General features: G+C 50.3%; 8 protein-coding genes across 8 annotated transcripts, besides 2 other annotated features; 2 read left to right on the top strand and 6 right to left on the bottom strand.

The window, feature by feature from the left end:
• Nucleotides 1-674: 674 nt before the first annotated feature.
• NFIA_100380 (putative MFS transporter) lies at nt 675-2,409 on the bottom strand (the record flags this gene model as incomplete). Its single annotated transcript, XM_001262297.1, has 6 exons — nt 675-1,260; nt 1,319-1,784; nt 1,840-1,881; nt 1,930-2,182; nt 2,241-2,315; nt 2,383-2,409. 6 exons carry the CDS (start codon nt 2,407-2,409, stop codon nt 675-677), a joined length of 1,449 nt encoding a protein of 482 aa, XP_001262298.1.
• A 380-nt stretch (nt 2,410-2,789) lies between these two features.
• Nucleotides 2,790-2,818: a microsatellite.
• A 1,296-nt stretch (nt 2,819-4,114) lies between these two features.
• On the bottom strand, nt 4,115-6,709 carry NFIA_100370 (putative C6 transcription factor; the record flags this gene model as incomplete). Its single annotated transcript, XM_001262296.1, has 10 exons — nt 4,115-4,210; nt 4,273-4,573; nt 4,654-4,828; nt 4,879-5,213; nt 5,264-5,284; nt 5,340-5,454; nt 5,505-5,538; nt 5,592-6,393; nt 6,452-6,515; nt 6,571-6,709. 10 exons carry the CDS (start codon nt 6,707-6,709, stop codon nt 4,115-4,117), a joined length of 2,082 nt encoding a protein of 693 aa, XP_001262297.1.
• Nucleotides 6,710-7,043: 334 nt separating this feature from the next.
• Nucleotides 7,044-8,145, bottom strand: NFIA_100360 (cupin domain-containing protein; the record flags this gene model as incomplete). The annotated part of the gene is made up of 2 exons (XM_001262295.1): nt 7,044-7,784; nt 7,843-8,145. The coding sequence occupies 2 exons, from the start codon at nt 8,143-8,145 to the stop codon at nt 7,044-7,046; spliced, it is 1,044 nt and encodes a 347-aa protein (XP_001262296.1).
• A 755-nt stretch (nt 8,146-8,900) lies between these two features.
• NFIA_100350 (HET domain protein) lies at nt 8,901-11,177 on the bottom strand (the record flags this gene model as incomplete). The annotated part of the gene is made up of 1 exon (XM_001262294.1): nt 8,901-11,177. One exon carries the CDS (start codon nt 11,175-11,177, stop codon nt 8,901-8,903), a length of 2,277 nt encoding a protein of 758 aa, XP_001262295.1.
• Nucleotides 11,178-13,214: 2,037 nt separating this feature from the next.
• NFIA_100340 (alpha/beta hydrolase family protein) lies at nt 13,215-14,579 on the top strand (the record flags this gene model as incomplete). The annotated part of the gene is made up of 1 exon (XM_001262293.1): nt 13,215-14,579. One exon carries the CDS (start codon nt 13,215-13,217, stop codon nt 14,577-14,579), a length of 1,365 nt encoding a protein of 454 aa, XP_001262294.1.
• A 281-nt stretch (nt 14,580-14,860) lies between these two features.
• Nucleotides 14,861-14,889: a microsatellite.
• A 2,101-nt stretch (nt 14,890-16,990) lies between these two features.
• NFIA_100330 (glycoside hydrolase family 12 protein) lies at nt 16,991-17,873 on the top strand (the record flags this gene model as incomplete). Its single annotated transcript, XM_001262292.1, has 4 exons — nt 16,991-17,130; nt 17,157-17,399; nt 17,502-17,734; nt 17,794-17,873. 4 exons carry the CDS (start codon nt 16,991-16,993, stop codon nt 17,871-17,873), a joined length of 696 nt encoding a protein of 231 aa, XP_001262293.1.
• A 685-nt stretch (nt 17,874-18,558) lies between these two features.
• NFIA_100320 (uncharacterized protein) lies at nt 18,559-19,365 on the bottom strand (the record flags this gene model as incomplete). Its single annotated transcript, XM_001262291.1, has 3 exons — nt 18,559-18,714; nt 18,852-18,924; nt 19,307-19,365. The coding sequence occupies 3 exons, from the start codon at nt 19,363-19,365 to the stop codon at nt 18,559-18,561; spliced, it is 288 nt and encodes a 95-aa protein (XP_001262292.1).
• A 1,124-nt stretch (nt 19,366-20,489) lies between these two features.
• NFIA_100310 (putative nonribosomal peptide synthase) lies at nt 20,490-27,503 on the bottom strand (the record flags this gene model as incomplete). Its single annotated transcript, XM_001262290.1, has 1 exon — nt 20,490-27,503. The coding sequence occupies one exon, from the start codon at nt 27,501-27,503 to the stop codon at nt 20,490-20,492; it is 7,014 nt and encodes a 2,337-aa protein (XP_001262291.1).
• Between the last annotated feature and the right edge of the window lie 260 nt (nt 27,504-27,763).

Below are 27,763 nucleotides of genomic sequence, written 5' to 3'. Positions count from 1 at the left end.
TCCAAGTGATTTTAAGGCGGGCTATTCACCTAGTTACTATGCTGCTCAAGCTGGCTATTAGAATCCTTTCAGGCTCATATGCATCAACTACTTTAAAAATCATTAAACACCTCATGCAGTTAAGAGAGGCACGCCACAGAAGAATAGCAATGTCAGCAAATTTTTAGTCAAACACAAAATATATCTAGGAAGTTGACACTCTGCCTTCTCAAGCCAAGTATGCTAGATATAATATAACACAGTTGTTCTAGATTTAGGCTGCCATGGGGCATCGAATATAGACGTAATTGTACATACCGAGGAGCGGAGCAAGTTGATTACTTCGTGGAATTTGCGTCAAGCAAGGTTTCTGGTGAACGTTGTGCTGGCTTGCGGCGCAAACATTTACGGTAGTAATTCCTATGTCCACTATCCCTACCCGAGACCCTCCACATGAACCCAGAAAAAGACTAATCCCTCGAGGCGGTTGTCCGACTATCATTCTAGGATGCCATATTTTCTTCTCTTTCAGTTGTACTGCACTACGCGGAGACGCGGCAGAGTCCTCTCAGTATCACTTTAGTATTATAGGAGATACTCCATTAACCGGGGAACGCAGGTTAAAGTATGAACTAAATTCTTCCACTGTGCAAACAAGAGAATATCATAGGCATACGCGTTCCACAGCTAACCCATTACACAAACTTCTGTGTTCTGGCCCGAATCCAAGGACCGGCATAGTACAAGGGAAGCGCCAACGCAATCACCGCCCATTGGATACCCGCAAACTCGTAGAACATCTTGTCGACGCCCTCGCGCGCCATCCACGTGTACGATCCCTTGGCCAGCCCAAAGGCAACCACGTTCTTGGACGCGTTGACCAGAACCAGCGCCTCGCCGCTCGTGCACGGGTACGAGTCCACGACATACGAGAGCATGACCGAGGGGACGAGCGTGAGGGACGCGGCGGACAGAGCTGCACCTGCTGCGGGACCGATGTAGTGTCGCTGGTGAGCGATGGAGTAGCCGAATATGATTAGGCCCAAGGGGCAGAGGAGAAAGGGGACGAGGAGGGCTGGGAAGCGGTGCTCCGGTTTGTGGATGTTATTGTTGCGGCGACGCAGCCATTGCGAGAGGTAATCGGTGAGAGGGCCGGCGATAGGGAAGGCAATGACGATGCCAACAAAGCTGCTAAGGGTGAAGAGACCGAGATCAGCCGACGTGAAAAGGTAGGGAGGCGGCGAGAGAAGGGATGGGCAGAGAGTTGAGATGGAGACAACCCTTATATAGTCAGCACACGGTGCTTCCAATTTCCTGGTATGGAAACTGAATGGCTTACCCTCCGAGAATTACACCATACATGATTGAAGCGAGCAAAACTCCGGGTATCAGGATCATCGGCAGCGGTAGGGCAAAGGCGTAGCCCAAGAATTTCAGAACTCCCTCTTTACGGGCCTCCTGTGAGATACCAACCCTGAACAGTGCCTTCCAGTAGGCCGCATAACCAAATGAATCACTGCTCGACCGCGAAGATACCGTTGCAATGTGTCGCTGGGAGACCTTCTCCAAATCCTCCTGAGGCTCGGGTTCAGTCGCAGTCTCGGCCTCATAAAGGGTTTCCGGCAACAGGAAAAAGGTCGTCACGAAGTTAACGGCAGCAAGGATCAAGCACAGGTAGAAGAACCAGCGCCAGCCTTTTGATGCAACCAGGTAGCCGGCAATCACGGGTCCGATCTGCGATCCGCCCGAGAGAAAGAAAGCATAGGTAGCCATCGCACTGGCATAGTTTCGTTCGTAGAATAGATCTGTTAGGGCACGTTAGATGACGCTTGATCTAGAATCATACTTATGCAAACGTACCTGCGAGAATACTGGGCCCCAAGGACTCGATCGAACCGTATCCTAATATAATCAGTGGATGCGTGATCATCAAGAGCCGAAAAGACATACCGAAACTGGCAAAAACACGTGCTCCCATGAGGCTATTGTAGTCTTTGGCGACACATGTCCAGATAACACCGATCACAAACATCGCCATAGAGATGAGGACAATAGGACGCTTGCCAAAACACAGCGCCAGGGGCATCCAGAAAATGTTTGCTAAGCCCATGGCCAGCACGGAGTAGCTAATCAGGTCAGACAGCTTTGCAAAGGGAAGATGAAGGTCCTTCGCCAAGCTCTCAAAACCAGTGGCTATCCCAGACTGTACCAATATCGTCAGTCCTTGATTGTCGGGGGTGACTCGAGTCGTCTGTACGTACCGAGTACATATTGCCCATAAAGACAAACATGTTGACAGTGAGCAGGGCGGGATATCTCACCCGCCGAGGGTATTTCTGTTGAATTCAGTTATCATCATCGCCCTCACAGGATAGTCAAATGGCGGCTAGAGCGATCGCATACCCTGGGATCGATCTTTGATTCCGCCATGGTGTTGTTCGCTGGGCAGCCGGAGTCCATTAATCTGACAAGGATGTAGGTTGTGATGTGAGTGAGAATATGTAGTCCTGCGGCAGCCCGAAAACCGTGGATTGAGAATGCAGCCCAAGGGAGAGCACAAACATATATCTCGTCCTTTCGGCAACAGCCTGCTTCTCGGCTATGCTGTTCCTGACCACTTCAAGCGTCAAGAACGCTCCCAACTTGTCTTCAGCAATATGTTCCCCGTGGGGTATTGGTCATCCGTGGACGACACAGTGGAGCTAGATGCGCCACCTTGCACCTCGACAAGGGTATGTCTCGGCAAGCCAGTCATATCCGTTGCTTGCTGAAAGAACCAGATATGTCGTGGATGCGGAAGTGTGTCGGGACCATTTCGGGTCCACCATTTCGGGTCCACATTCGGACTTTGTGATTCGTTACTCGATGAGTGGTTCTCATTAAGTTTTTAAACCATGGCAGGTATCTGTGCCAGAAACTGAGGTAGACCTAAGATAGAAGACTTGACGCAGTTGTTGTAAGCGATTGGCTCAACTAATGATTCGTACAACACGAAAATCCCTGCATGGTTGACGCCCTTAGATTCTTAAACCAGAGGACTGATCCAGAATTTCCAGCCGTCCTTTACCTTGCAATTGTGCCGAGGGGCAGGGAATTCCGGCCCATATGACAAGTCTCGGTATTTCCGAGCAGCCCATACTGCTGTGCAATCATCTACTACCTTACAGAGGAACGGCCCGGCAATTTAGCAACCAGCTGATGGGCTGATGGAGACGCTTACTGGGCTGCTTGATGGAACTGTACAGTATTAAAGTATCACGAGAGCTGCTTCTTTCTTAGGTCACTTCCTCTTCGCGGTTGTTTTGTCTCTTCCACCAACTTCAGCAATATCTTTTGAACTCAGACAAAGGGTTAGACTCTCTTAGGAAGGTCATCTCTGCATTATTATTCCCATGCTGGCCTCAGTGGTCTGATTGTAGTAGTGTCATACACGCTTACCAGTCATACAGCAGAAGTAGTTGTGATATTCACTCAGCACAGCATTGACATCTGCCATCCTATGCTCCCTTACCTCGCATAGGCACTAACTTATCTCTCAAAGATGGTGCGGCTCTAGGTTACCACTTAGCCACATAACAAATAATACCCATCTACCCTAGATCCTCCACTTATATCAGAGCGTACACAAATCCCACAGCAAAGCCATTAGTAAGGAGTTCTTTAAGCAGCTTAGTCTCCAAACTCATTCGTACTAATATAACAGTATTGATATTCCTTTTAGAGACATAGTTCCACGAGCCAGATGGCAAACAGCAGGAAACGAGGGTGAGATCTTGTCTTAACCTAGAAGATCAAGGACGCCTTTCCTAGTAGATGGTGAGTATATAACTTTCTTTTTCTACATCTGGCGGGACAACCAGCTGCCTACACATACAGAACATGCCCATAGGTCCAGCCTTGGTTTTATGGCTACGATGTGATCAAAGATGTGGAATGCAGTTAGGCAGCACCCGGGATTGTTCTCCAAGACGTCTGCAAATATGTAGTCCTCGTTCTTTCTGGCAGAGCTAGATATTCTATGAGAGACTCGCATTATACTATTACTTTCATGAAGTCCCTTGCCAGTGCATATATGTATTATGAACAACAGTTAATCATATATACAGCCGTCCCCGTCCAGCAACCGCGCACAGTATCAGCTATCCAACATGGGAAGCCCACCCAAATCATCAAACAACCTCGTAATCCCTTCAAACGAGTAGTCGGGTAATGCGAAACCGTAGGCCCACTCCTATTTGACGATTAGTATCCAACAAAAGCCAAGCCTATCAAGATTCCCAGGTCCCAACATACCGGGATATCCGAGCCAGGCGGCTGCTCCTGTTCATGCATTGCATGAGTGTGGATACTGGCATCATCGCCATCGTAACTGGCAGGGCCAGGCCGAGGTTCCGAGCTGCGGAAGTCCTTAAGGTAGTGCTTGATGATCTCGACGGACTTTTTCGCGACGACGGACTCGTCCATCGCTTCTAAAATCTCGACCGCCATGTCGACAGACCGTAATAGCGGGACTGTCTCAACACACATTCCCAGCTCGGACATGGGGAGGAGAAGGGTCAATGTCGCGAACATGACGTAGGTTGTGTTGTACCACCTGTTACAATGTGCTCGTTAGATCTCCAAATTTTGCCGGGGTTGGTTCTGGTGGCGGGGGATGGAGGGGATGGAGGGTACCAGCAGCGGAAGAACGTGTGGATGCGGAAGATGTCGTATATGACCTCGATTGTCTTCGTGGCTGCGTCCAGGCACTTTGCGATGGTTTCGTCTGGTTCCGTGGGTGTGTGTCGCAGTTTGCGAGTGAAGTAGCTCAAAAACGGGCGAAACAGCAACATTTTCACGTTATAGTATCCTTTGCAAACTCAGCGTCTCCATGGGTCGACTATAGATCTTGGCACTTACGAATCTGCAGAACCAAACGCTGTCTGCGCGCCCATTTGGGGTCTTTCAATGCGCCGCTGGATGGCTGGTGCCCCAGGATATCTGGTTTAATTCGGTCCGGCAGTCGGGCCATCCATTGGTCAAGATCTGCCTCGATATCTAAAGCGGCCTGCAGTTTTTCCTGCAAAGTGATGCGCGAGTGGTAGATTTGCACGGATACGCGCCGGATGATCTGAGCGAAGTCCACCATCCAGGGTATAATGGCGTATTCGGAGTCATCGCGTTCTGGGAGGCCGCGGTTGTGATATTCGTCCATACCTAGGGTGTCGGGACGTCCGATAGAGAAACTGATTTCACTGCAACATCATCAACACGTGGTCTGGTGTGAGACCCATAGTGGACTTACATTTCGAGAGAGAAGATGCCCCTACCACAAAAGAGGCTGAGTACCATGATCTTGAAGTATGCTTGCTTGTACTCACCACCAAGTCTTCGAGATCCAGCCCGAACGTTGTTCGTCCTTTGGATTGCGTACGTGTCGGTTGAAACCGACCGCCAAGCAAGTACGTACAGCGAGGCCCAAGTACATATAGGCCACTCGTGTTTTAATCAGTAGTTGTTCACCTAGCAGGCTGGATGGCACTCACAGTTAGGATTTAGCTCGTTTTGGCATATTTTTGCCTCGGATGAAGTTAGCCCGACGTATATCCTCATAATTGGCAAGCTGCATTTACCATTAAGTATAAACACTGGACTGTGTCCAGGTTATTAGAAAAGTGCAGGTGATTCAGATACATCCGCCCTTCACTGAACAACTTTCGACTCCATTCAAACCGCGTCAGTCCCCCTAGCTTCTCCTCATCCCAAACACGGACCAAAGCTCCAAACGAGAGTACACTGAGGTACAAAGCGACGAAACTCGGCTCCGGCTGCCGGGTCTTATTGAACCAGAGATCACGGGCCCGGGCATAGAAGTCCTCCTTGTCGATCAACGGATGGATGAAATGGATATTCTCAAAGTACCCATTGATGAACGCGTGCGCATGCTCAAAGTAATAGTTATGATCCTGTAGTGGCGCCAACTGCGCAGAACCAACTGTGCACGAAGGCGAGAAACTGGAATTATGCAGCGTCGAGATCAGCGAAAACCCCGCCTCTGGGGCGCGAAAATGCCATCGTTCTTCCGCGCGGTCTTTCTCCCTAGTTGTTTGAAGATGCCCTATCAGTGCTGCTGATGAGGAACTGCCGTGAAACTCGATCCCGTTAGTGTGATGATTCAGCTCGCTGATTTCGTGTTCGACAGTGTCGCATGCTTCCTCTTGCGCGTCATAGGGCGACGGTAAAGCCTCCCTTGGAGTAGTTCCGTTTGGCGGCATAGACGATGGTGTAGCATGGATGCTTGCCCGGGGAGCTGGTCCGGGTCTCGAGCTCGTCACAACTTTTGGCGGTTGATGAGCATTGGAGACGAGTTTCGACTCGGCCACGCGCAGCTTTGCGGTTAGCTCTTCGACTTTCGTCTCTAGTTCGATTACATAGCTAATAGAGTCAACAGGGCCATTATCTATCTAGAACGAGCGAACTATTGGAAACATACCTGGCTGACCGGTCGCTTTCGCGCTGCCGGTAATTCCTCTGATAGATGCACTCGAGCTGGTTTTCTGCACGTAATTAATCCTCTTATCATATCGAAACCAGTATATGTGACAAGCTTACTCTTGCAGTGAGTGCAGGGATACAATTCATCGCATTTATATTTCTTCAGGCGACACCTGTCACATGCCTGCGCGGCACGTTGTCGCTTCGGACGCTGTGGGGGGGTCGCAGAGGATCGTTGAGGCTGATGCTGCATCATCCACGCATATTTTATCGTTCATTGAGACGATTATATTTCGAATACGCTGTCAAGCGTGGCTGTAGATAGATAGATGGACGTTCCACGAGAGGCCACGATCTTCTCTTCGGCAAGCGGATATCCCGAGGAAGGCTACGAAGCCGGGATGAATTGCCGTGGGGATTCCCCGATCCCCCGCTTCTCCACCTTTTAACTTATGCTTTGAACAAATGAAGGGCCCCAGTTATTTCCTGATGGGTCGGGTCCAGTTGACAGGATGATACTTGCGGGGGTTCGTTTGCCATCTGTATATTCCTGCCTATGTACGTAATGAGAAACTGCCTAATCCTATGATTCACAGTTCAATTTCCACATTGAGATCTGTAGCCACAGCCTGCACTTGACTGTAGTCCCATTCGGGCTCCTTGTCAGGCAGGATGGATCCCTCGAACGGCTTTCCGAGCCGGTGCACCAGCGACTCAATGCCATCGCCATCAGTGAATGAATACACCCGCACATACTTGCTGTCAAATCGCAGAGCAAACGCCTGACCAGCGGGAACCACCACCGTCTCTCCCTCACGGAATACCGTGTCAGTATAACCCTTGAGACATACGGTCAAAGTACCTTCCAGCACACAGAAACAGTGATCTACAGACTTGAAGGTCATGCGCTTAGAGAGCAGACCCTCACTGTACACCTTGGACGACTCGATGCTCGAGATCGCGCAGACGCCATTGCTTTGTTTCGTGGTGATGAAGGGTCTGGACATCACACCACCCAGCATCCATTTCGGGCCTGTATTAGAGCGCAGATAGTATGGCTCGTGGCCATCTGGAATTTTCTCGTCATCCTTAGTAAATTCAGCCACCTCGGGAGGTTGGTAGTTGGGTTGGAAGACGACGTCAAACTTGTCTTTTGCGGCCATGACTTTGGGGATGAGGATGGACTTTAAGTCACGGTTGTCGTCCTCGGGCACAAGGATCCCCTCGTACGGTTCCGAGACATAGCGGAAGAAATCTACCCAGTCGCCGGGGGTGATCAGACCGTAGATCTCGGTATGGGGCCCAAGCATCTCGGGATTGTGAATTACTTTCTGTAAGGAGCTTTGTCAGTTAAGCACTAATCAAACGGAAAACAAGATATCTACTCACAGGAGGCACATACGCGAAATCGCCCGGTCCCATAATCCGACATTTATCCCCATTCCACAGTTTCAAATATCCTTTCGTTACAAGAAAGACGTCGTGCGCGTGGTTATGGTAATGGAATCCTGGGGCATCAGATAACACTGCGCCACTCTGGAAGACTGCCATCAATCCATTTGTCTGCTTGGACGATGCAAGAATGCGAAAGGTTCCCTTGCTACCGGGAATAGTGATGCGTTCGCCTTCCAATTGAGGGATGGCGTACGGGACCCTCGACTCGGGCGGTTGATTTGTGAAGGCGAGAGACATGGTGGGAGATGAGTCGAACAAGATGTTTCTTTGTATTTGCGTGGAGGCAAGGCGAAGATGGATAGGTGCAAATACATATGCAGACCGGATGGAAAAGAGCTTTTATCCTTAAGCTCAATGCATACGAAGCGCGAATGGTATGAACACTTTAGCGAACCTGATTTGAGAATGGACAAGCTTCGAGTCGGACATTAGAACCTTTCGGTGATTGTTCTGCCGCCCCGGATAACCCGTCGCTGGAGAGGCCGGAATATCCGAAATGGGGGGGTCCAGGATGCGAGATTTGCAGGCTGGGACGAAACCAACATATGATGCTTATTCCATGCAAATTAGGGCGATCGGCCATGAAACGCGGCAGTAGGCTTTAATGTCATCAAGCCACTAGAGTTGCATTCAGTCTGAGGTCAGGCGAGTGCAACCCCAGTTGGAACTAAACCACTGCGATTTCAAGTCCGAAGTTCAGTCACCATGACAGGTTTCATCTCATTATTAGTGCCTGTCTTCTTTACTGTCTGTATTGATCAAATTCTAGCTATTACTACCTTACGTATTTCAGCAGATTAGTCTACGGTAAGCTCCGAAACTAAACACCAGAAAGACTGATGGTTGGATCTAGATCAGGGAGATAGGCATGCTGGTGAAAAATCGCGAGTGTTTTGTCTCCTCTTCCATCTGACCCAGAGCAGTATAGGCTCTCCTCTCAGAGCCATACAGAAATGCTTTGCTGGTGCAGAAATATCTGCTTCCTTACATTCTTAGCACGCTCCAATTTCTACCGGCTGGCTGTCCTGCAGCCACTCTTCTCCTGACTTTTTAAGCCAGACTATATATCCTTTCTTCCGGTGAAACGACCCGTCCGTTAGCTTTTTACCAGACACCAGGACGGTCTGCGTGCACCCAGGCATTGGCTGCACTAAGAGGAAATCAGAAGTGATCAGGTCTTTCGGTGTCCATGTTTTCTGCCGCGTTGAGAGAGCGAATTGAATCCAGGGCCGGTCGCTCCCTTCAGACTGTTGAATCGGATCCTCAGTCTTCACGAGTGCGATACGTAGCCAAACGGACACGTCAGCAAAGCCGAAAGACTTCCCCTTCACAGACACCCTGCCTCCTCGCCAAACCAGTTGCTGCTGTTTCTCACTAGCACTTGCCACCCGCAACGGATGCTGCGGTCCTGATCCTGTTAGATCCGGCATCCAGCACCTATCTGCCACCGTCGAGGGATCATTGCCGGCTAGCAGATCAGCAGTGACAATACCCGCCTCCACACAGTCCTGGATGACAGCCAGCAGAGACCGTCCGCGCTCGACTGTTACTCTGTCTCCGCCCTCGACAGAAGACAGCAGAGCGTATACTCTGTCTTCTTCATTAGCTGTGTTTCTTCCCCGTGAGGCCTCCCAGGCCTGGACAAGCGTGAGCCGCGGCGGCTCGTATACGTTTCGTCCGCTTTGTAATATCCACCGGTCTGTCGATCCTACCACAGTCTGACGGTGGCTGAATACCCCCTCCCGGACGACTGAGTTAGGGTTTGCAACCACTGGGTTTGCTATCGACTTGCTGGTGATGCACATCACTCTGGGTCTGTTGACAGCTTCATACTTGAGCAAGCCAAGTAAGGCATCCATCACCGTGCCGTCAAGCATCTGCTCTTTGGTACACAGCACGCATTGTCTAGCCACCCATGCTTCTTGAAAGGTCCAGACTCTCTTCAGCCACTCGCAAGATACGATCTCCTTCAATACGTCCCTAGATGCGTTGATGGCTGCATCCACATGTATCAGCTGGTCTGTTGATGCCACATCAAATCTCGCCAAGCTCGTCACGTCAGGGACGAGCACCAGGACCTGTGCCGCGTTCTTGTAGTAATCTCTCATGCGCTTGATCTCCGTGTTCTTCTCCTGCTTGTTCTTCTGATCAATGCAATATTGGTCGATCCATATGTACTCGTACCCCAGCTGCATCGCTCGTGACGTTGCCCATTCCAGCAACTCCTCTTTACTGAACTGGCTCCAGGTGTACGAAATGACCGCATAACGTTTCGTCTCGATTCCCTCTGTTGCCAGTACATTCCGTGTTTGGACGTGTATCAGCCTCAGGGGGTTGCTTGCGTTGCTGTCTGATTTCCCTGCTTGTGCGAATCTCTTGACAGAAGTGTGGACCAGCGGAGCCTCCGTCCAGACCAGGACTTTGGCCCTATTTCTAGACTCCCTTAGGTTCTTGTGGTTTCGCCACATGTCCTGGAAGCCGCCCCAATTCGCTGGTTTGGAGTTTTTCCGTTGTGGCACCTCTTCGGTGACTTCCTCTGTCCACCACATCATATTATCCGACAGAAGGAGTTTCCTGTTTTCGCCCGAAGCTAGGCATGTGTCTGCGATCCGTACTGTCTCGCTTTCAGCAAGGGTGCTCAAAAAGTCCGTCAGGGCTGCCTGGCTTAGTGGTACCCGGTCGACCCATAGATGTTCATTATCTGTGTAGCTAATGACGGCCGGACATGTTTCCTTCTGACATTTAAGTTCTCTACCCAACTGGCTGCTTGCCATGCTGTCATGGGTGTAAATGAGACCACCAACTCCGCAGAAGGGAGCTGCACAGGTTTGACACCCAAGCTCGTCAGCGCTCAGCTGCAGATTGGCAGGTATTGTCAACTCGCTATTACAAGATTTACCCACTGCGATAAAGAGTTCAGCCAATTGAGCCTGTTGCGCTGGAACGATTAACCGATCGCCAACTACTGCCATCCTTGTGCTCCATTCAGTGCCGTCATCGGAACATAAGACAATGCTGAGCATGTTGTTTGCCAGTCCGAATTTTGCACTGGCAATTGCTGTGTAGACTGCTCCCTCCTTAGTGTGCTTCACAGCTCTCAGTGGACCTGGCGAATGCAAGTGATGAGACCCGGGGTTGCCTGTACCCTGAGCACCGCCAGCCTCATTGGAAAGCACGACCTCAAATTGCGTGCATGCTCCATTTCCTACACCAGGCAGTACACTCCAGTCTATTACTCTGGCACCCTTTCTGTTTGTTTCTCGCTTCATGGTCGCTCTGAACTGTTACCTGTCAGCTGCCAGAATGAGGTCAAGTACTTCCGTCAGGCCGATGTAGAACCCGCCTCATTCATGTATGCGCCGCCAATACTGCAGCAGCGTGAATGGCTGAATGCAGCGTGACTGACTCGGAAGTTCACTCATACAGGAGGAAAAATTGCAACCCACCAAATCTGCCCAATATTGAATGTCCAAAGGCTTCACCGGCGGACTTTGTGGTGGCTCCCCAGCCTCAGGGTTAAGTAGCGTGCGTGAGCGTTATAGAGCTTTTCTGGTCTGATCGAGTTTATACAGTCTGCTGCCGCGATTGAAACTTCCAAGGACAAGTCATACGAAGAAGAGGGTGAAAGGGTTGATATCTGTCCTGTGACCTGTCGCCTGACGGCGCTTATCAAAGGCGGGGCTGGCGGGTGGAGATTGACGAATCTGACTGCCAAGAATATTAGGTACGGCAAGCCATTGGGACAAAACTGAAATAATGTCTTGTCAGATTTTAAGTATGTAGACTGCGAGTAATTCTGCCCATGTAAGATTCTATTTATCTCTCCCTATAGATCTCCTTTATCAGATTAGTAACCCTTTAACTGCAACTAGAGTTGCATAACCGAACCGCTAAAATCATTTTAGTCATGGGTTGGTATAAAAGTAGTGGTAGTTGATATATATATATATATAGATCAACCTTTGATAATCACTATAGTCTAAGAATAGTCTTTAAACACCACCCTTTTAACCCTATAGATATCAAATCAATATACTAGATATAAATTGGCTATTAACTGCCTATTAAGGCCTAGTGAAAGTTTTTGCAGATAGACTCGCATTAAATTAAAACGGGTCAGGGTTGGTTCTGATTTCAAAAATTTGGACTCAAAATCGCAATTCCAACTGGGTTTGAACTTGCCCAAACTCAGACCAAATGCAACTCTAGCATTAACATTACTCTATATCTACTTCTGGTCCTAGAACGTCTATAATTAACACCATCTGAAAAGGTGAGGGGGGAAAAGTTTTCGAAGATACTATATTTGCTTACTATAGGGCCAGCACATTCTCAATGAGGAGCTGCCCAAGTTCTTGCGACTATTATCAAGGCTGCCACTCTCCCAAGCCGCGCATACTATACATTACTATTAACTTCAAGTATTAGATATATACTAATAAATACACCAGCATCCGAACCTTAATGTCAACTTTTACCTGCCAATATCTCTCATGCAAATGCCGTTGAGTGCTGGAATACTTCTAAGACTCTCCATAAGGCTCCAGGTACAGTCACTGAAATGGTCTGTATAAGTGTTGATATAGATACTATTAAATACTGTAAACCGTTCTTAATTGATTTGGTTTCGAGATTAACCACCTTGTGAGCTGGGTACAAGATCTTGTCGGACCGTTTATGGAATATACTGCTGGTAGCTGGCGTGAATATAATTTATTGCTCCATTGTCAGCTAGCAAACTACTTACATGGATGGCCAGGAGACCCATCACACATGGAGCGCACCAGTAATACATCCCTGGATCCGCGCGTCACTGCTGTGGGGGGTGTCCGCGGACCCCGAGCGGTGTATTCACGCACACGCAACAACGATAAAGCTGCATATCCTCATGCCCAAAACGGGGATAGTGAAGCCATAATGCAGGGGTACCGAGGTTCTCTGTTTCGGGTAGATAATGATTGACGGTCACCTTGGATGCCCGAGTACACCGGTCTACGCCTAAGTGTCGGGTATCGTGCGTGGGGAGAAGGTCACTGATTGGGGACGCTCATTTCCCCCAGAGATCTTGAGACTGGCATATTCAGGGCTTATCGGTGTCGTGAACCTAGGAAGGATACTGCCCAGGCTAGATGGACTCACCCCCGCAAACGTAAGACCCGCAAATTCTCTGGGGACGATCATGCATAAAACCCTCCCCCCGCGCTTTGCCAGGAGAAGTATTGATTCATTTGATAGTACCTCGCCCTTCCCCTGCCATTGCCTATTCATTCTCCCACCCTCACCCTTATCCACCACCACCGTCAAAAATGCGGTCTGCTGTAGCTGCTCTACTCCTCGCAGCTGCCACAGTCTCTGCTTGTAGAACAGAGCAAGCCTCCAACTTCCCAGTCTCTCCGGAAGTTGCCGCTCAATACGGTTGCGGAAAGACCTGTCAAGAATCCTTGAATCAAACAAACTCCAAGGACCTAGACGACTTTGATACGCCTTTCGACTTCGACTTCTATGCAACAGCGAATAATTTCTCCAACTCCAAGCCTGGAGACCTTCTGAAACTCCATCCGGTTGACCCCGATCTCCTGGACCTCCCCGGCGGTGTCGCTACATACAAGATCCAGTACACGTCGGTCGACCTGGACAACTCTACCGTCCCTGCCACCGCATTCGTTGCCTTTCCATTCGTCCAACGAGGTGGCCCATTCAAGCTTGTCGCATTCGCACATGGAACGTCCGGCGTATTCCGAGCTTGCGCTCCATCAACCTCCTCGAGCCTCTATGATTATGATACCTTGATTCCTTTGCTATTTTCAGGATATGCTGTTGTCGGGACCGATTACGCTGGCCTTGGAAACAACTACACAAGCCATAAATATATATCCGCCAGGGCTAATGCCAATGACGTCTATTGGTCAACTATTGCAGCGAGGAAAGCGTTCCCTCACCGTCTCTCTGAGAAATGGGTGTCGATTGGCCACTCGCAGGGTGGAGGTGCCTCCTGGAAGCTATCTGAACACGAACTGGTGCAGACCAATGAGAGTGGCTATCTGGGTGGGGTCGCGATTGCCCCGAATACCCACATATATGACGCTGTCGTCGAGGAAATGGACAACCTTGAGGGTTCTTCTGCTGAAGAGTCTCAGAATTCCGGTGCCTTCTCGTATATCCCATCGGTATACTTTGCTCTGAGGGCCGTTTTCCCCAACTACACGGCAACATGGTTATCTGACGTCGCTCGGAAACGTATTGAACTGGGGGAACACGCTCAGCTCTGCGCCACTGCTTTGCCTGCCGTGATGCAGGGCCTGAATTTCTCGCAAGTCATTACGAAAGTCGACCCTAGTGGTCTTGCGCCCATCAAGGAATTCCAAGACATGAACGCCCCGGCGCAGGGGGACAAAGCCGCAAGGCCTCTTCTTGTGATTTCGGGGGCGAACGACACCACTGTACGCCCAGCCCTTGTCAAAAAGGCCTATAAAAAGAGCTGCGAGGCCGGAAATATTGTCCGCCTGAGCAGTTATCCTGGGCTAGAACATTCCCCGGTGTTTGGAGCTTCCGCACCAGAATGGCTCGAATTTATCAACAACCTCTTCCATGGCCGTGGTTTGTCCAACTGCAGCATGGAAACCGTAAGGCCTTTCGATGCGCGTCACGCTAACTTCCCTGAAGAAGAATGATCAAAGCTGGCGGTGTAGTTAAGAAGTGTTCATAGGATAACTGTCTATATCATTGATTATGAATTTGGACATATATAACATCTATGTGAGACTATAATATAGTAAACCCCTGATATAAGCAACTATCAGAGACAGCCACTTTTACTTATATTAAAATTTCCTTATACTAGAATATGGATTCTTTAGCAACCAACACTAGAAATATATATTTCTCTACCTGAACACTGCTAGACATTACTCAGATAGTATTCCTTGAGTTTCCTCTTAAAATCACCATTTTATACTATGTAGATACTATGTAAGATACTATAAAAGCCTTTGAGAGGTACTCTATAGAGATAGCTATACTCTACTACTTATATAACCCTATATTAGCTATAAGAATACTCTTAAAAGTGGTCTAGAATAGCTAGGTAGTGGTATACATACAGAAAAAAATACCCTAATATAAGGAATTATATATAGGAGAAATAATTTTTGGACATAATTTCTCTATATTAGAGTGATAAGTTTTATAGGAATGTGATTCATACACCAAGATTAGTTGCTATATCTGAGGTTTTCCTTATACTAGAGTTACTTATAAAGGGGTTTACTGTATAAAGAATTTATCTGGCAGACAAGCATTCATGCAGTTGCTCTTTCTGTGCCGTGAAAGTAACTGTAACAGGAACAGACCCGGAATGTCCGCGGGCTCCGAGCGCAAAAATCGGGAACAACCTCATGGGACCTCTCTCCGGTACTTCGCTCCATCGAGTATCCAATCCTCCAGTAGTAGTTCAGAACCTGTACCACCGCCATTTCCCGACACTGGCAGTTGAAACTCCGCAGCCTGTTGCCTACGCTGGCCTCCTGTTGCCCTTCCTTCTTCCAGCATAGGTGGTCTCTGTTTATATTAAAGACGTACACAGCTAGCCGAGCCAGCAACTATCACGCCATATGCAGTAATAATATTGCCACCAGCTGCTTGCCATCGCTGCCTTGGACGTGGCCGTTCCCTGGTGGTCACTGGTCAGTGTATAAGGAACACAGCATCTTAACGGATCGTCAACGTCTCCAGTTGCTGAATCGGATCTCGCAGCTCTCTGCCTACCCCGGAAGGACTAATATCCTGATCCCTCCGGTAATAGGCTTTCTATTGGCTATAATAATCCTCTGAAGACCACGGATGTCCTTCGTGAGGGATAATAATGTATTTCACTGGTGAGCGGGCCACTTCATCAAATATATACGCGTTTTAGACTGAGTCTTATCTTGAACTACCTCGTGTTTCAAGAACCCTGGGACAGACATTGGCCACTGCAGCCATAATATTAGGAACAACAAGTTCAAGTTCGTCCTAAGGCCACTTGCAAAGTTGCAAAAGCACAGTTCAATCATGTCAACAGGCAATTTGCCTCTGAGGGTATTTTGCCCTTCCAGGACAGCGAAGCAAAGCAAATAATGTTCGGAAGGTGACAGCGTGCCTTTAGGCTAAATTTTAGCCTAGCTTTTAGTTTCCCACTGACCGTAGAAATGATCAGCGAATTCCAAGGCCACTGCCCGGTAAACGTTATTTTGAACATATTGAAGGACGTGTTCGCAGGGTCTGCTTCAGCCTAAAAAGAGACGAGCGCTAATGAAGGTAGTGGATTCAATTCGTGATCATTGGGCCATATGCAGACTGTCGAGATTTCTAAGGTGGTAGTGATTCTTGCCAGCTGCTTTGCCCACTAAATTGATAGTAAGATATCACCTATTCGGGGGTCGTCGGCAACCTCTGGTCTTTCCGAATGGAGACACAGAGAAACGGGCGGTAGCTACGCCTTGCCAAGGAGGTGGGTACTCTTGGCCGTTCCATGTAGCTACACTCTGATGGGCGGTTCCGCCCATCCCTAGAAGCCATTAGCCAGTCTCCCACACCGTAGACCCCGGTCCCATGCAACTGAATTTGCTGACAACAATAAAAGCGAAACGGGCGCCACTAACCGTGGATCAAATGTCTCTCAAATAGCTCCTTAAATCTCTCCTAGTAGTGTCTCGTAAAGTCCGTCTCGTTACCCAAAGTCCTACGTATCTGATCTACCATGTCGGGGGCGGAGCCAAGGACCCAAGGTATGCTCTGATTACCCGTTAATCACGGAGAACAGAAACACAAACACTAGCTGCGGGTCTGTCTCTACATGCCCTGTCGAAAGAGGTACATCTAATTGCTGATCTGGGCGCAATGAGGTTGATATACAACTGGTATCAATGTCTCAGGCCCAGGAAGACAGAAGATCATAATAATGATAGTGAGGATAAATGACCAAATTGTGTCTATATAACTGCGTCGTACTCTGCTCTCTTGGTCTATCTTCCATACAAACAGTGAATCCCTTCTTCCCTTTGAGATCCTGTTGAATCCTGCCTCATCGACTCCAATCCCTAACATGAAGCTCTCCGTGGGACTGTTTACCCTTGCAGCCACTGCTATGGGCAAGGAGCTGTGTGCCAAATACGACAGCGCTACGAGCCCCCCATACTCGGTCAACAATAACTTGTGGGGGGAACACCAAGGTACTGGCTCTCAGTGCGTCTATGTTGATAGCCTTCCAGCGACGGTGGTGCGTCATGGCACACCAATTGGACCTGGAACGGCGGTGAGGGAACGGTCAAAAGCTACTCTAACTCCGGTGGCAACTTTGAGAAGAAGCTCGTGAGCGATGTGAGAAGCATCCGCACCGGGGTGGTATGGATGCAGGATAATGAAAACGTCGAGGCCGATGTCGCGTACGATTTGTTTACTGCGGCAAACATAGACCACGCCACATCCAGCGGTGATTATGAACTGATGATTTGGTATGTATAGACATAGCCCTCTTCCTAGTGCCTACTGTTTCTGTGAAAGACACCTCAAAACGCCAGAAAAACTAACTTTGCCGGCGTTGGGCCGTGTGCTAGGCTTGCCCGCTACGGTACGGTACAGCCCATCGGCAAGCAGATTGGCACAGCCACGGTGGGAGGCAGATCCTGGGAAGTGTGGTACGGTACCAGCATCCAGGCCGGTGCCGAGCAGAAGACGTACAGCTTCGTGGCAGGGGCCCCAATCAAGACCTACAGGGGCGACCTCAAGGCGTTCTTTGACTATCTCTCTGATACGCAGAGCTTCCCCGCCACTACCCAGTACCTGATTAGTAAGAAATCCCAGTTTCAGGCTGCGGAATCCGACGTCACTAACAAGAGCAACGATTAGATCTGCAGTTTGGAACAGAGCCGTTCACCGGCGGTCCCGCAAAGTTTACGGTGTCCAACTGGACCGCCAGTGTGTACTAAGTCCCCCAAGGCCCCGAGCAATGGAGGATGGTCTTGGTATACTCTCCCATCCCAGGCGGTAATACTCGTCCCGGCAGTTCTGAAGGTTAGATGTGCCTGGCGTGGGTTGGGCCACCTGGTCAAGTTGTACCACTCTAGTTAGATGGATGTACCTATTCAACATTGGTCCTGCCCTTCCAGCGGAGGTATAGATATTAAATATCCAGCAAAAAACTGCGGAAATGTGCCGCGGTTCGTCTTATATGTAATTACCACCATACTTAGGACTGTACTTTCCAACTGCGACTTGCCAGGCGTCATCTGCTCGCGCGTGATGACTTTGTGCTGTCACTCTCTGGGCTTGAGTATCCGCCTAAACTTGTTCAGGTCTTCGCCACCTGCAACCTTGAGGGACATGCCCACCATCGCAACCACATCTTCGAAATCTTCTTCTGGTTCGATAGTATCCGAGTCGTTCACGGTGCCATTGCTTTATGATTGTTGGTGCGGGTGCACTATTGACTTGAGTATATCATCCTTGACATCCTCGACTTGATTGGTATGGTAATGCGCTCTATCCTGGCGAATCAATTAAACGGGGCCAGCAGCGTCTCGAAGCTTGCGGCGAACAAGAGGACATCTACCTCATTGCCTACGGGCACGACTGCCCTCTGCTGTCCACCATCCTGCGCGTTTCTGGTTCGAACTAAGTGCACTCGACTTCTTCACCTGAGACTTGCTTCTCGTCGGGGTGGTGGAGGTAAGTGGGCAATGGCCGCTGGGCAGCATCCGGGAACTGCAATTCCTGGGCCGGGTCGGGGACATCCTGCGGCTCACCATGTCGGAATTGCCCGAACAGTGCCTGTTTTGTGCATAAATTTGACGCTGAGCGGATCGTGACGAGTTACAGTATTTCCATGTTCTGTGAGCCGCAGCCAGGACATTACGAGAAACCAAGAGGAACATGAAACCGAGAAACAAGGTTACAGCGGCAAATACTTGCATGCCCATATATGTTGAATCATGCTGCCTTCCCAGCATAGTTCCCACGATCGGCAGGCCATTAAGAGTGCTGCTAGATATCAGTGCAGTAAAAATAGAACACCATTCAAATGGGGCCAACGAAGACCTACGAGATAGCTATAACTATCTGTCTCCCCAGGGTCTCTAGTCTGCCAGACTTTGCGCAACATGGCATCATGATGCTAACGAAGGCGCCGCTGAAAAAGCCATAACCCGCAGCAAACACGATAAGGCCGGCATTTGAAGAATGGTAATCGAAAGGCAGCCATAAACAGAGGATCGCAATGCAGCTTAGGAAGGCAGACGCGACGATGATGTTAAAGTATCCCACTTTGTCTCCGATGTGCCCGGGGATAATTCGTCCGAAAAGTGAAGAAGCACTGGCCCTCAGGTCAGCTCTGCTAGGGACAACAAGATCGAACAAAACTTACTTCACAATAGCGATCAGGTAGAGGGCCATCGAATCCGACATTCCCCACAGTTTGGCCATGCCAGGTAGATAATCGAAAGGTGCTCACAATCCCCACATCACGAAGTATGAGCCGAGGGCATAGAAAGCAGAGCCTCAGTTTTGGAACAGCTTGAAATCAATCCATGCCACTTCTGAGTCCCATTTCCTAGGAGGCAGGCGCGCACTGAGAAGAAGGCGCCAACTAAAGCCGTGGAGCGTACCATGCCATTGAATCCCACGTCTTCCATAAACAGTTGCAGAAAGAATGGGACCACCACTCCCCCTAGTCACACATTAAATCGGCATGTCACAGACACTGACAGGATAGTCTGCTCCTCACCAATACTACTGCCCGCAACAGTAATTCCCAGAGCAAGGCCTCGCTGCTTGACGAACCACTGGCTCACGCAGACCAAGCAGGTGGTGAAAATACCTCCAGCTCCAAGTCCATAAGCAATTCCCTGCCAAGATGATCTGATAGTATTCTGTGGCAAGGCTCGTCATGCACAGTGAGAAGAGGCAAAGAAAGGTACATGGGAGCATGACCGGGCACGGTCCATAGGCATCTACAATGCGGCCGAATAGGGAACCTGGAGCCCATATGAGAGCGAGCTGGATTGTAAAGATTCATGAGATGTCGAAAGGACTGTAGTCCTCCAACAGAGTCTCTTGGTAGGTGGTTTGAAAGATTCCCATGCTGTCGAGGTCAGCAAAAGGACCGGCTCATAAAAGTTTTTCACGGAAGGAAGGACTCAACGCGTTCAAGAAGCCCAAGGTAGCGAACAGACCCAGGGAACCGCTAACGCAACATAACCAACAAGAAAGACCGCCCTCTGGTGGGAGAGTTGAGTCCAGAGCAGGGCCTTCAGAGACGATGGGGGGTCGTATGGCCTTTTCGCCTTGCTGGGTGTTGATGGGCGACTGCATAGTGCAGCTGGGCATTCTGGTGACTGTGCTTCACAGTTTACAGTGATTAGGCGGCAGTTGAAACACAAAACAGAAGTCAAGCTCGCCATTCATAAGCAGATACTAAATTACTACTAGCACATAGCTATACCGGGCGGATGGCGGTCCGCGCGTTCAACAAACCAATAAGTACATCCACCTAGTACTTCACTCAGACAGCCCCGCCCTTCGTCCTCCTTGAAGCATGCTTCTGACCATTACACTATCTTACTGTTTATTGAAACAGGGCTCCTAGGGGCACCCGAACCCAAGTTCATTTCCCCAATGATCAGATCCAGACCCCCTGGAGTAAAGATACGCATGAGAACTTGTTCCAGATAGCCGAGGGACCGAACCGCCTTATCCTCCGGGAAAAAGCTGGAGTCAATCGTCATGACGAGATCTACCCCGGTATTGCCAGGCCGGAGGCAAAAGTTCATGAACATGGCGTCTGCGAATCGCCGGACCGTTTCAACGCGGCTCCTGAACAGTCCAAGGTGTTTGGTTGCTACTTCCGCGTAATCATCGGCAGGATGGACAACGACAACGGGCGCAGACGACAGCAACCGATGCAGCTTATCGCCGAGTCGGACCAAGTGCTTCACACTCCCAGCTTGATCTATTCGCTTCTGAACGAATTCCACGTTCTTCCGGAAGGTCGAGTCACGGTTGATCCTGGTGGCCAAAGGGGCTGTAGTGCTTACAGGCCCCATGAGCCTGTCTATTCCCGTGAACTCTGCATCTCTACCACCCAGTAGAATGTTGAACAGGAAATGGTCATGTTCCTCGACGTGTGCTGCAGCTATTGCCCAAGCTGTGAGCATCACGGTTGGGTAGGATAGTTCAGCTGGGAGAGTTGCTGGGAAGTCGATGCAGAGGGTCAAATTGTGAGTGATACCTGGGACCTTTGTGCCGTCCAAGGTGAAGTAACTCCAGAACCTTGTGGCCTCGAGTTCCCTCACAAGCGCGGAAACATCTTCGTCCTTTCCCAGTTCGTAGACGTACTCGATAAACCTGTTGTACTGCGGCCGTTCTGGAGGGTTATCATTGTGGTGGTACGCATAGTCGATGTCTTCCAACAGCAACTTTCGACACCAGCCATCGAATATAACGTGGGCGCTTGACCAGGCGAGCCATCGATCCTGAGAATAGCCAGCATGCACGATGCTGAATCGTGATAGCGGTTGTCCGAGACCCCACGATACCTTTCGATCTTCAGAGACGAGCGACGATAGGGCCTCAACGTGACGACAAGCGAAGTCTTCTTTCAGCACAACCTGGACGAATTGTGATAATACCGAGATGATCCGAGTCCGCAGAAGTGCGTTCGCCAGCACAACACGCCGCAAAGCAGTCTCAAGCCTGACCAAGTCTATGTTGGCCGGTAGTTGCATGATGTGCCGGTGAGTAGTACCCCCTGGCGAGATCATCTCCCCTTCCATGTAACGTTGCTGTTGACTTGTGAGGGGATATGCATCTTCAACAGCTTGCTCGTCGATGTTGTGAGCCACAAGGCTTTTCCTCAGTTGGTCGACACTGCGATCAATTTTTCCAAGTAGGCTGAACCTGGATGGACCGGATGTTCTTGTCTCCTTCAGAGGTACCATCCGAGCAGCCATGGCGGACAAAACCGGATTTTTGAATATCATCTGTGCTGAAAGATTGAGCCCGAGATCTCGTGCCGCAGACGCCAGCTTGATTGCTGCCAAAGAACTGCCACCAAGCTCGAAGAAGTTGGAATTGGCTCCGAATTTCGCGCCGTTCAACCCAAGAAGCTTTTGCCACAATCTATGCAGCAGCTTTTCCGTCTCAGAAGCAAGTGGCTGAACTGTAGTTTCTCCAGAAAGAAGCAGGTGGGGCCCAAGGCGCTGTCGCGCAATGTAAGCTCTGAGTGCGCGGCGGTCCGACTTGCCATTTGCTGTGATAGGGATATTCGTCACCGCCAGAAATACGGTGGGTATCATGTATTTCGGGAGAGCAGTGCTTATCTGGCGAATTATGTGTTCCTTCATATCCGTCAGGTGCTGCTGTAGTACGTGATCGATGTCCATTTCACCTCCCCGGTACTCTCCTTTCTGGGCCAGGTAAGCGACGAGGACGTCGGAATCTTGACCCTCAAATCTCGCGATATCGACAATCACTTGAAGCTGCGCGTCGAAGAGGGATTCCTGAATGCGTTGCCGCACCTCATCACCCTCAAGCCGCTGGCCGTGCAGTTTTAGTTGCATATCCGCACGCCCGATGTACAAGATGCTGCCATCTTCCATGTACCTGACCAGATCGCCCGTCCTGTACACCTGCGCTATGTGGCCGTCTCGGAAGTCTCGCAACCACGGTGGACTGAGGATAAATTTCTCCTCATTAGCTTCAGGGCGGTTCATATAACCTGTTGCCAGGTGTGGACTCTCGATGACAAGTTCCCCCACTGCCCCAAGAGGAGTGAGGCGGTTGTGGTTCTCGGGCCTCACCACCCATAGACTGGTTCCAGCACTGTGGCCAATGTTCCTAGGGTCGTTGCGCGACAAGTTGCAGTTGATAGCGCACTTGACGGAGCACTCGCTCGGCCCGTACCCATTCATGAGTTGTACGATGCCGTCCCATTTGTCCACTAGGGGTTGGTCAGGAGCTTCTCCGGAGAGCAGCAGGATCTGCAAATCCGGCAATTCGTCCTCCTTCAATGTATAGGCCACGGAGGGAGTGATATTGGCAAAGTTGACTCGCGCGGTTTTCATAAACGCACTGATATCACCCATGATATCCTCGTCTGATGGTACACAGATACAGCCGCCGAACATGAGGGTGGTCAAAATATCCTCGACACTCGGGTCGAAGGCATATGGTGCGAATTGTAACACGCGAGAGTCGGGCCCACGTTTGAGCAAAGGCGCACGAGCCATAGCACCAGTGGCAAAGCTCTTGTGTTGTACTCCAAAAATTTTGGGGCTCCCCGTAGTCCCTGATGTTGAGAGGATGTAGAGCAGGCTGTCCGGGGTCGCAACCTTGCCATGGACCAGCGCAGCGGGTGTGAAAGAGTAAGCTGTGTCGCCAGAAACGACAATAGTCCGCCAAGGTGGATTGGGGAACGCTTCCTCTTGTAGTGGAGAGCAGAGAACGACTTTGATACCAGCATCGCTGGCAATGCCTTCAAGACGTGCTCGCGGGTACGTGGGTGACAGTGGCGCGAAGGCGGAGCCTGCTTTGATGACGGCCAAAATACTCACTATCGCCCACTGCGACTTCTCGAAAAGAACACCCACAGTGTTGCCTGGTTCCAGCCCAGATCGCACCATCTTCACTGCTAAGCCGTCAGACAGCTTATCTAAGGTCGCGTAGTCCATGGTGCCGTCTCTAGAATAGATTGCCGCCGAAGCTCGGAAGTGTATTACTCGCTCTCGGATCAACTCATGAACGCAGACATCGTAAGCCTTATGAGGCCTAGCGTTCCACCCAAACATGGTCAACTTGTCTGCCTTGCTTGCGAGGTCCAGTTCGCCGAGTCGGGTGTCTCTAGGCGCTGTGTTGAGTTCGTGGAACGTCTGCTCGAATTGTTCAAGAATTCTTTGGACCTGCGGCGGCGAAATGACATCGCTGTCGAATGTGGCAACTATTTCAATCTGAGACTTCCAAGGTATAAGAGTAAGTACCAATGGATATTCGTGTAGGGATCTGTCAACTTCGTCCAGCCTGATGCCTTGTTCATCCAGGGATTTAGTATTTGCGAGTTGGACAATCAAGAGGGTACGGAACGAGGCGGCATTTTGGATATCCTGACTTATGCCCAGGATTCGGGAGAGGCCAAATTGTTCGTAAGGGATCATGGCTGAAAACTGCTCTTGGAGGCCTTCTAAGAATCCAAGAACGGTTTGAGTGCGGCCAATTCGCACCCTAATCGGCAAAGTTGTGATGGTGGGCCCAACAACATCCTGCAGCTTAGGAGGCAGGGAATTGCGTCCATGAAGGGAGTTTCCGAAAGTGACGTCGTCTGAACCCTCGTACTCTGAAAGGAGTAGAGCCCACGATGCTCGGGCCAGGACCGTTGTAGTTGTGGTGGCTACGATTGGGGCTGCCATGGTGTGCCGCAAACGAGTTCTGTCTGCTGCCAGATGCCCGGCCTTCGGGAAATTGGGAAATGACGGTGTTGGTGCATTCTTGAGCTGCTCTGCCCAGAATGAAATACATTCATCTTGGTCCAGGCCCTCGCCGAACTGCACAAATTCTCGGAAGCTTCCTGTTGGCTTGACAGTCTCTGTGTGGGAGTAATAATTATGGCGAATATGATCGACCACATATTCTAAGCTCCAGCCATCGAATACTGCGTGGTGAAGCATCCACACAAAATGAGACTGACCGGAAGATGGGTCCTGGACGAGGTAACGCCTGCTAAGAGGCTGACCAGGTTGAAAAGAGACCGCCTTGTCTGCAGCCAGGAATGATTCAAGATCTTGCCTGACCTCAGTGCACTCCGTGCGATATCCGAGGACCACCTGAACGAGGCTGGAAGAAGACGGCACGATTGCTGTCCTCAGAATTGGGAAGGCAGTAATCGCACTCTCCCATGCTGCCTTGAACCTTTGGATGTCCACAGCAGCGGAGAAATCAAATACAAACTGGCTCGAATACAAGGAGGGTAGCGCCAGCGAAAGCGAAAACAACCCTGCTTGGAGACCTGTGCAAGGAAATATACCCGCGACCTCCTGATGATCAAGGCCGTATTCCTGCAGCAAGGACCGTAGCTCAGAAGGATCGTCTTGTGCAAGTGAATATGAGGCTGGGACGACTCGTGGATTGGATTCATCAGCATGGTCTGCAGCAGCAGGAACACTCCGTATGGCGGTGGTCATGCCGGATAGTGTTGGGGTTTTGAACACCTTTTCCATAGTCAAATGAAATCCTTCCTGGTTGGCCATCGCCACCAGTTTCATACATCGGAGTGAGTCCCCGCCGAGCTGGAAGAAATTGGCGTCTGGGGTGAGACTCTGAGCAGATGGAAGAATTTGTCTCCACATCCGGGCCAGTACTGACTCGACAGGCGACAGGCCTTTGTCTTCTTGTTCACCCGCTCGCAATCTGGAGTAGAACTGCTCCCCGAGGCTCAAGAGCTTGCCCCGGTCAAGCTTCCCTGTGGGGCCCAGGGGAACTTCCCTTAAGGGTATCCATGCGACGGGACACATGTAAGCGGGAAGCTCATCTGAAATGCGTGCACGAAGGCCGTTGATCTCTTGCTTCATCTCTTCACTCATGTGTGTGGGGTCCCCCTCAACATCCTGTCTAGGGATGTCGTGGATACTGGGGTGCCCAAGAAAAGCCACCAAGTTGGAAGTGCCGTGTACACGAAGCACTTCCAGGAATATGTTTGCTTCAGGAAGTCGAAGATGCTGTTTCAGTTTACTCTCAACGTCGTCAAGCTCAATCCTCTGGCCACGAAGTTTGACCTGGCGGTCGCGTCGACCGACGAAAATAAGCTCTCCGTCGTCGTCGGCGTATCGAACCAGATCACCGGTTCGATAGCTCCGTCCCGTGGAGGCCACGATCGACTCCCACGCTTTTGCCCACGGCAGAGAGTCGAGAAATACCTCCGCATTGCTCGATTCATTACTGATATAGCCCCGTGCGATTCCCGGACCTTCAGCCACCAACTCTCCGATCGCTCCTACCGGAGCAAGCTGATTCGGATCATCCAGGCGGGCTACCCAAGCACGGCTGTTGACAGGAAACCCAATCCGAACAGCATCATCACCCGTAGGACGAGCCTTCTTCCCGATGCATGCTATTGTAGTTTCCGCAGGACCGTATACTATGATCAAGTCCAGCTTATCTGCCCACAGCCCCACGATATCTTGCGTCACCTTCTCTCCGCCAGAAATGAGTGTTGTCAGACACGGGACGTCTGATGGTGATAGTAAGCGTACAACGGTAGGCGTGAGAAGGACTGCATTGGCATTGAAGTTGCGTATCGATTCTGCAAAGTTATTCATACGATCTGCGTCGGAAGGAATACAGACGCAACCGCCACGCATCAAGGTCATGAGAATCTCTCCGAACGCGGCATCGAATGCGTAAGATGAGAACTGGAAATATCGGGTTTGCCTGGCTATGCCGCAAAGATTTGCCAAAGCAGAAAGACTGGAACAGATCGATCTATGCTCGAGTTGAATCCCTTTCGGCGTTCCCGTAGTCCCTGACGTAAAGACCACAACCGCTACATCAGAGGGACTAACTCCGATCTCATAGGGCTCGTTTCCTGCAGGAGCTGACAATGAGGAAGCGCACACAACAATGGTTCGGGATACCAGACTGATCGCTCTATCTTTCTGAGCAGAGGAGCTGAGGACAATGGTGGCCTTGATTTGCCTGGAGAGTGTCTGTAGTCGACTTGTGGGGTGCGAGACATCCATGAGCAGAAAGGAACAGCCACTCTTCAGGACGCCCAGCATTGCCACAACGGTCCAGATTGTTTTTTCAAAGCAGAGAGGAATACAATCCCCTGGACGGGCTCCCGCTTGAAGCAGTAGTGAGCACGCACGCGAGGACAGGGCGTCAAGCTCCAGGTATGTAAGCCCACCGTCCCAAGACTCCACAGCTTGTGATCTGGGGCTCTGTAGTACTCTCTGTCTAAACGTCTCGTGGACTGTAGATGCTATCATTGACGGGGTTTGCTGGTTCCATCGCTGCAGGTCTCGTCGGTCGAGATCACACATCAAGTCGAGGTCCCGCAGCGTCCGTCCGCAACTCGTTGCAGCCAGGAATTGTCTGGTAACGTGTGCCAGTTGGCTGAGAAATCTTCCATTAGCGGAAGAGCTCCCTTCGCTGATCTCCAGGTACAGCGAACGCGATGCTTGTAACTCTTTCACTGTGCAAAGGATCTGACGTGGTATAGCAGAACTCCGTGAATCAGAAGCCTCCCCGTTGGATGTTGCCCAGTTCTCGAAACTGTCTGTACGCAACCAGAATGTCTGCGATGTGACCGGAAATGCGAGGTTCTGCTGATAGGATTTTCCAATGCTCTCGAGAAAGTCGTGCGCGCTGCAATCTTGATCGACTGCAATTCTGGCATCCCACAGTTGACCAGACGTGCTGGTACATACATGAAATAAGGATGTTGGTGTCCTTAGATACACAGATAGGAGGAGTCCCAAGCTGCCAGAAATTGCGACCTCAGGGGCCCATCCATTGGTGTCAAGTTGAACCTCCTCCCGCACGTTGCTTTCAATCTTCGACACAATCTCCATCATTTCGATTGATTTTATCACGTTGGCTCTGGCTGTACACGACGATGAGAACTGTAGATTTCTGTAGTCTCTATATCTAGTAACAGACTAGAAGTAATACGGCTTATATGAGGACTATACACCTACCTTGGTACTTTACCATGGTCCATGTCCCTGGGACCTCTTTTGCCGACACTATGCTATGGAGAGGTCCATTCTACAGTAATGCAGCGATAGTCAAATTCAGTGGCCCGTAGACTTCCGTGCTTCGGCAAGGTGAACGC

The sequence above is a fragment of the Aspergillus fischeri genome, genomic scaffold, assembly GCF_000149645.3.
Source record: "Aspergillus fischeri NRRL 181 1099437636262 genomic scaffold, whole genome shotgun sequence".
Lineage (NCBI taxonomy): Eukaryota > Fungi > Ascomycota > Eurotiomycetes > Eurotiales > Aspergillaceae > Aspergillus > Aspergillus fischeri.
This window is presented reverse-complemented; position numbering and strand designations above follow the sequence as displayed.